Source organism: Cetorhinus maximus, chromosome 22 (genome assembly GCF_964194155.1).
Source record: "Cetorhinus maximus chromosome 22, sCetMax3.hap1.1, whole genome shotgun sequence".
Lineage (NCBI taxonomy): Eukaryota > Metazoa > Chordata > Chondrichthyes > Lamniformes > Cetorhinidae > Cetorhinus > Cetorhinus maximus.
This window is the reverse complement of record NC_135900.1, coordinates 2,887,590-2,895,911: the sequence shown is the minus strand read 5'-3', so window position 1 is coordinate 2,895,911 and position 8,322 is coordinate 2,887,590. Positions and strand designations below refer to the sequence as shown.

The 8,322-nt window shown below is 45.1% G+C and overlaps 1 protein-coding gene across 2 annotated transcripts in view; it reads left to right on the top strand.

Annotated features, from left to right (window-relative positions):
* Nucleotides 1-1,887: 1,887 nt before the first annotated feature.
* The window catches only part of pawr (PRKC, apoptosis, WT1, regulator), a 149,874-nt gene continuing 143,439 nt past the window's right edge, over nucleotides 1,888-8,322 (top strand). The window contains exon 1 of one of the 2 annotated variants that reach the window (XM_078567642.1): nucleotides 1,888-2,519. In XM_078567642.1, coding sequence (XP_078423768.1) covers nucleotides 1,992-2,519 — 528 coding nt within the window. In that variant the 5' untranslated portion in view covers nucleotides 1,888-1,991. The remainder of the gene's footprint in view (nucleotides 2,520-8,322) is intronic. The other variant, XM_078567641.1, reaches the window with a different exon arrangement.

The window sequence follows — 8,322 nt, the reverse complement described above, 5'->3', positions numbered from 1 at the left end:
GTTGGTTCGGGGATAGATATTGGCCCTGGACATTGGGGAGAGCTGCCCTCATCTTTGAAATACTGCTATGGGATCTTTTACATTCACCTGAGGGGGCAGACAGGGCTTCGGTTTAACATTTCAGTGAAAAACAGCACAAACAATAGGTTATTAGCATAAACAAAGGTTCTTTATTAGCTACACCTTAAACAATTGCAAAGCCAGTTCCTAGCTTTTGGCGTATGCCAGAAAAAAAATGTTCAGTAAGTAAATATTCTAAATATTGAAGATTTTACCTTAAAGTCACATTAAAGGTAATAAGTTCAGAAATGATACAGCAGTATTTTTAAGTTGTGTGTAAGTTAGAGTGAGTGAGCTTTCTAATTTTGCTCTTGGTTGTGTTCCTGATTCACTGATCATTAAAGGTAATGGGGGTTGGGGAACAGCGAAAGGGGGATCTCAATTCAGGGCTTTAATGCCCTCAAGCTAACCTTGGACAAAAGCATGAAATGTCTGTCAATTTATGGAGTGCAATGAGTGGTGCTTAAAACATGGATGGAAGTTGTTGAATAAGCAGGAAAAAGGGGCTGAGGAGGGACATGTAACACCCCCCCCCCCATCACTGTCTGAGTCTCTGAGCCTCTATCTCTGTCCCTCTTTGTCTCTCTTATTCTTGCCCCTCTCTTGCTTCCCTCTTTCTCCCCCTTCTTGCACTGCCACCCCTCCCCACCTCCTCCCTCCCCCCTCTCGCCCCGCCCTCTCCCCTCTCGCCCCGCCCTCTCCCCCCGCCCTCTTCCCTCTTGCGCTGCCCTGCTCTATTCCCTCTTGCGCTGCCCCCGCTCTCTCGCACAGAAACATAGAAACTAGGAGCAGGAGTAGGCCATTCAGCCCTTCGAGCCTGCTCCGCCATTCATTATGATCATGGCTGATCATCCAACTCAATAGCCTGCTCCTGATTTCTCCCAATACCCTTTGGTCCCTTTTGCCCCAAGAGCTATAACTAACTCCTTCCTGAAAACATACAATGTATTGGCCTCAACTACTTTCTGTGGTAGTGAATTCCACAGGCTCACCATTCTCTGGGTGAAGAAATTTCTCCTCAACTCTGCCCTAAATGGTTCTCTGCCCCCAGCTCTCTCTGTCCCTGCAGATGGAGGGAGGAGGGAGGGGTATTGTTGGTTGTATCTGAGGTACCTGTAGCGCTCTCTGTCTGAGAGTCATTCTATCTCCCTCTGTCCTTCTCTCTCAGTCCCTGCAGCTAGAGGGAGGGGGAATGAGAGCTGGCAGGAGCTGAGGTACCGATACTCCCTCTCCATGTGCCTGTCTCTGTCCCTGCAGGTAGAGGGAGGAGAGGAGCAGGAGGATTCCTGGGGGAGGGAGGGAGGGGACGGTGCGGCTGCGTTCTGGGATTTGATACCGTTCAGCTGCAGCTCCTTCCGGCCTGTGCAGGGGTGGGTGGGGGGAGAGAGAGAGAGAGAGACCGGGACCCGGGACCCGGTGCCTGAGAGCGGGGAGGGGGGGGGGCGCCAGGGAGCCGCCGAGTGCAGCCACCTGCCGGTGGGCGGGAGGAAGGAGTGAGCGGGGCGGCGGGGGGCAGGTAGGAGGTGTCGGTGTCTCCCCCAGGAGGAGGGAGGGAGGTGGGGGGGGAGCGGGAACCGGGAACCGGCTCCAGAGAAACTTTGTGGCAAGTTTCACTTCCTGCGCATTGTCTGTGGGAGAGAGAGAGAAACTTTGACCCGAGTTTGGCAACTTTCTTTCCCAATTCTCTCTCTCTCTCTCGCTGTGTGCACTTGGTTTATTATTTATTTATTATTTTTTTTTGGTGTCTTTTCCCAGTTGTATTGAGTTCGCTTCATTTTTCCCTCCCAGTACCTGGGGCGGGTGTTTGTGATGTTCACGGATTGAGACAGAGCAGAAACTTTTTGTTTTCGGAACTTTCCCCTTGTGTTTTGGGAGTTTTTGTTTTGTTTTGTTTTATTTTGTTTGGTGTGTGTGTGGGGAGGGGGGGGGCGATGGCGAGCGGGGGTTACCGGCCTCCCGGGAACACCACCGACTTTCTGGAGGAATGGAAAGCCAAGCGGGAGAAGATGCGCGCCCGCTTCGCCGCCGCTACTACCGGCGCGAACAACGCCGAGCCCGGCGGCCCGAGCCGCAACGGCGCCGAGCTCAACAATAACAACAACGGCGGAGAACGGGCGGCGGCGGCGGCGGCTCCTCCGCCCGTTTCAACAGGCGCCGCCGGCACAAGGTCCGGGGTTCCCGCTCCCAAGCGGCTGGAGGAAGACGGGAGCGGCGCCGCCGCCGCCAAGAGCGGCGAAAGCGGCGCCCGAAATTCGCCCGCCGACGCTTGCGAGCTGGAGGCGGAGAGCCCGCCCGCCGCCGCCGCCGCTGCTGCTTCCTCGCCGCCCGCCTGCACTAAGAACAAGGACAAGATGAAGAGCTCGGGTCCCAGCGCCAGGAAAGGGAAGGGGCAGATCGAGAAGAGGAAACTGAGGGAGAAGAGACGGTCCACAGGGGTGGTCAACATCCCATCCACTGAGGTAAGGATGGCATCACAAACCCTCCCTAACCCTGCCACACACCCATGCCCCCTTCCCCATTCCAGCTGGTTGTGGTACCCCCCCCCCCCCCCCTCCCACTGTTATCAATGTCTTGTTATCAGGACCGACCCGAAACCCTGACATACATCATCAACTTCTCCATCATAGACAGCACCGGAGGCTATTCGGGCCATCCTGCTCCTTGAAAGGGGCAATCCCACTCTGTAAACCTCTGCTTTCTCAAGTACATACCTGATTCCCTTTTGAAACTTGATGTTAAATCTATTAGTACAAATCTATAAGAATGTGTCCTATGTATATATATATATGCACAGGATAATAGTATAACATTACGTCTGAATATATGATGTTTAAAACTTAGACTGAATTCCACTTGTATAATTGACCCCAACTTCACCTGGACTTCCTCATCTTGAGTCCCCATGTCTAATGTTACATGAGGTTGCTCACTGTCTATAAAGCAAATTGGCACAACACGTACCTGTTTGTGGGAGCTTGCTGTGCACAAATTGGCTACTTTACTACATTACGTCACAACAGTGATTACACATCAGAAGTGCCTGATTAACTGTAGAACACTTTGCAATATCTTGAGGTTTTGAAAGGTACTATATAGTTGCAAGTTCTTTATACTGAAAATACAAAATGTGTGTGTTTATATTACAAGCAAAACTGTTGTTTCACTAGTTTATTGAGCTTCCAGTGAGATTGTCAAAGGCTGCGTGTGTTTTTCAAGGGCCATCTAAGACTGGGTAACAACGTCATCAAAGTGGAGGATCCAGATTAGTGACCTGATAACTTGCAGCTACAGTTGATATTGAAGCGAATGCATTTAACCCTCTGCTTGCTTTAATTATCCTTTGCTTTCTGCCTATGCACCCTATTTTTAGTTTAATTTGGGAAGAGGTGGGAATTATCCAAGTCTTTAAAATGTTTGAATTTGTCTATTTACAGGAGAGGGCTGTGACAGCTCGATAATCCCAACCAGGTTTATCTCAGGTTGTTATCTCAGTCTCCAGGAAGTCATTGACTTTCTAAACCGCCTGGGTTTACCTGGTGGAATTGATAAATAAGCAATAACGAAAAAAAAAACAGCATTACAAACTTATTTTTATTTCAAAGCAAGTGTTTCCAACGAATTGATGAACTGTTGAGTGAAATTAATTTATTTGCCCCGAGGTGTTCTCTTGTAAACTGGATTGGGGGAGAGGGCAGTGAATTCTCTGTATTGTCTAACATCATAGTGTATAATTTCAGTCCTGAGGTCTATATGCACACAAAAAGTGATTGACAGAAATGTATATTATGACACGCAGCTGTTGTTAAGCCAGCTTCATTGGACACAGTGCCATATTGTACAAGCAGTTTTATATGCAACAACTATTTGTTTTTAGCATCGTAAATGTGGTAAAACACCCCAAGGCACTACATTCGTTTTCATATCCTACTCTACAGAACAGCAGTGATGTGTATTTCTGAAGCTACTCAGAGATCAGCACAAGTATTGCTGAAAGGTTGTCTGCTGCCCACTCAGCATGTCAGCATGTGGTCCAATCCCCTTAATTCAAAGTTGCTTCATTGAAATAGAGAGAAAATTAACTAATTTATCCAGCACCCTTCACAACCATGAGGACGCCCTGAAGCATTTCACAGCCAATGAAATACTTTCCGAATTGTTGCCGCCGCTCCAATGTAAGAATCACAGCAGCCAATTTGTGCACAGCCAGATCCCACAAAGAACAATGTGATGATGACCAGATAATCTGTTGTAGCGACTTCAGTTGAGGAATAAACATTGGCTAGGGCACCAGGGAGAACTGGAAATGGCTGACACTAGCCAATAATTCAACTCGTTTAACACTAAATTCTCACTTTGTGTTCTTTATATTGCTTAATTCAAATTGTGAAGCAGCTGATTTCTTAGACTTTGAGTTGTCCACTGTAGGTTATACGCTATTTTAATACTTACATTCAAATGAGAAGAATGAAAGGTGACCTAAGATCTAACATCTAAGACCCTGAGGCAATTTGACAGTGTGGCTACTGAGAGGATGTTTCTCCTTATGAGAGAGACTAGAACTAGCGGACGCAGTTTGAAAATAAAGGGTCTTCCATTTAAGATGGAGATGAGAAGAAATTATTTTTTTCTCAAAAAGTCATTCGTCTGTGGAAGCCTCTTTCCCAGAGAGCACTGGAGGCTGTGTCATTGAATATTTTTAAGGCTAATTTATATAGATTCTTGATTGACAAGGGAGCCAAAGGTTATGCGGGGTAGACAGGAATGTAGAGTTGAGGCTACAATCAGATCAGCCATGATCTTATCAAATGGCGGAGCAGGCTCGAGGGGCCGAATGGGCTACTCCAAATTTGTATGTTCGTATGTATGTATCTTTTTCCAATAACCCTTTTACTTTGTAGTGTTTTTAGTTGCACTGTCTAACTGGTTACCAAAATAATTTTGCTTTGTGTAGCTGCAGTTCAGATTAAGACTTGCTGAAGATTGGATATGCGTACTGTGTAGGTACTGATTGACTGCCATTTACGTGGTTTACATGAGAGAGGTGTGCATTGCTGTCATTAGCACATCAATTATACCCTGGAGTTTACGATATCTGTTTAGAAATAAACAAAAATTTCTAGAAATCTTGCAAAATCCATCTATTTTGAGCAATGCGGTGTATAGCAAGTGAAGAGGGCACTCAGTGGGGTCCATACCTCTGTGCTGTGTTAACTCAACATTATTCCAACTACACAGCCCTTCTTTTGAGGCTTTTCCCTGCCTGGTTGATACTATATAAATTCAAAGCTGAAAAAAGGATTTTTTTTATTAAGAGCATCCATCTCACTGAGGAGGCTTCACACAAATCTACATCCAACAACCTGCTGTGAAAATCCTGCTCACATTTTGACAGCTGTGACAAATTCCACCACAGCAGCTGAGACAATCCCAAACATTCTAAAACAATCGACAACATTCTAAATCAAATGACCCACAACATTCTTTTAAAAAATCAATTCGTCCCATCTCCCAATGTTAATGGATACTTTTTTAAAAAAATTCCAGGATCTGGATTCACATCTTCAACAAAAACTAACCAGTTTTTCCTTGGGCCATACCCTTTCTGCCTACCAAGTTTCATTGAAATCCATCTATTACTTTTTGAGATACATTGTTTTCAATTGCTAATCAAGATTATGCCGATTTTTTTTTGAAACTAATATTTCTCAAAACTTTGAATATTCACTTATGATGGAATTTCTAGGTATTTTTGTGCATTTTCATAGTAGTACGGGTCACGTAGTATTTCCAGAACAAAACCAGGCCAGTCAAGTCAGTTCATGATGGTGTTTATGCTCCACACGAGCCTCCTCCCATCCTAGTTAATTTTATCTTATCAGCATCTTCTATTCCTTTCTCCTTCATGTGCTTGTCTAGCTTCCCTTTAAATGAGTCTGTACTATTTACCTCGAGTACTTTCTGTGGTAACGCGTTCCACATTCTAACCACCCTGTGGGTAAGGAAGTTTCTCCTGAATTTCCTATTGAATTTATTTATGATTATCTTCTATTGATGGGTCCTTGTTTTGGTCTCTGTGCAAATTAAAACACCTTCTGCGTGTCTACTCTATCCTATCAAATGCTTTCATAATCCAATCGATCACCCCCTCAGTTTTTTTTTAAGAGAAAAGAGTCCCAGGCTGTTCGATCTTTTCCGATATGTATACCCACTCAGTTCTGGTATTGCCCTAATAAATCTTTTAATGCACTTCCTATAGTGTTTCCATATTTTATATAGCCTAGAGACCAGAACTGTTCACAGTACACCAAGTGTAGTCTAATCAAAGTTCCATAAAAGCTTAACATAACAGACCTGATTTTCAATTTTTTTCTCTCTCGAAATAAGCCCCGGTGTTGTGTTTGCTTTTTGTGGACTTATTAACCTGTGTGACTACTTTGTGATTTGTGTAACTGTACCCGCAGATCTACATTTAGAATCTCATTTTCTCAGGATTATGTGACCTCCTTATTCTTCCTACCAAAATGTGCCAGCTTAGCTATATTGAAATTCATTTCCAAATACACTCCCAGTCTGCACGTTTATTAATGTCTTTCTGTATTTTGTCACTGCAGTCCTTTGTATTAACTACACCCCCCCACTATTTGGACTCCATTTGGAGTGATCTTCAACCTTTCCAAGTTTATAATTACATTAAAAATAGAAGTGTCAGGTAAACAAAATACCCGGTAATCTCTCAAACCTGGGATGCTTTGGACCAAGTCATTTCTGAATTTTAGAATTTTCTGGAGTTTAGAATACATAACTTGCAAGTGTGTAAACCGGAAAACCCTGTTGATATAGGTCTTTACCTGAAATATGAAATGGTGATAAAACATTATAAAACAGTAATACAGATTGTTTCAATTATCCTCATACTGTACTTTCATGATTCTGCTCCCATAATACTGGACTAAAGTAATGCTGGTAACATCAAGGGAATAGGTAATGTCAGTTGGACAGCACTTAAATTAATGACACTGCTGGTTACAGTAACAGGGATAACTTGTGCAGTTACAGTTTCTCCAGAGTTACTTGGTGACTCAAGTCACAGTCAGTTGCTGAGCATTCTGTATCTGTACATTTCGATAGGTTCTCCACGTTCTGCACCTGGCTGGTTTGCCAGTTTATTTTCCTAGTGGTGCCCAACTTGGGGCCCGGGTGATCACCTGAGTTGGATTCTGCAATGTTGATAACCGAACGTTTTGCAATGCCTGTTGCTGGACAGTTTGTACAGTTTGGCCTTGTACTGCAGCAACTTGGATGGTTTGAGCAGCATGGTGTGCGATTGTCTGAATGATTTGCTGCTGTATCGGAGACGGCAGCCGTTGCCCAACAACCTGCTGCACCTGCTGAGGCTGAACCTGCTCTTGCAAGTTTTGCAAGCCGTTGGACTGGACGACCTTTGTACTTTCTGCTTCAGAGATGGGCACAACGGAGGCCAACTCCTCCTTGGTATTTTCTGAGTTGCAGGTGTTGGTGCAGACGGACTGAGTGGTGTCTGAGGAATTGATTGTGAAACGCTGCGGGGGAGGGGGAGGTAGCGTAGGCGGAAGCAGGCGGAGGAGGTGGCGATTCAGGCATGTTGTTCAAAGAGGGGCTGGAAATGGGTGCGGAAATGACTTCCATTCGCGACCCGGCCCATCTGAAGGCTGGACAGACTGACTGCGTCCTCTTTGGGTGCTGGCCACCATGCTGTTTATAGGCACGGTCAAAGTCACGCCACCGCCTATATTAATAGGTAAGGTAGTGACTGTCTTGAGATTGAGAGCTGGAAATATTAACTCCTCGTAGCTGCAGGGGCACGGACAGGCCAGGGAAGATGGGGAAGCAGGCGAACCTGAGAGTTACTTGGGCTCCCTCATAAAAAAAATTTGGGGCAACTGATTCTGGACAATGGATTTTTGGACTGGAGAGGTTACAGTGCATAATGTTCATCTTTAGAAAGAAATACAAAGCCTCATTCTTTTGTATAGCTCCCTCCCTCCCAATCTCAGGATGTCCCAAAGTGCATCATCACTGCATTTGAAACGTAGTCACTGTTGTAATATCGGAAATGCGGTAGCCAATTTGCGCACAGCAAGTTCCCATGAACCGTGACACGGTAATGATCAGGCAGCCTGCTTTGGTGATCTGTGATTGAGGGATAAATATTGACTGGGACATTCCCCAGTTCCTCTTAAAATGGTATTCATGGGATCTTTTACACCCTGTGTATGAGACTAA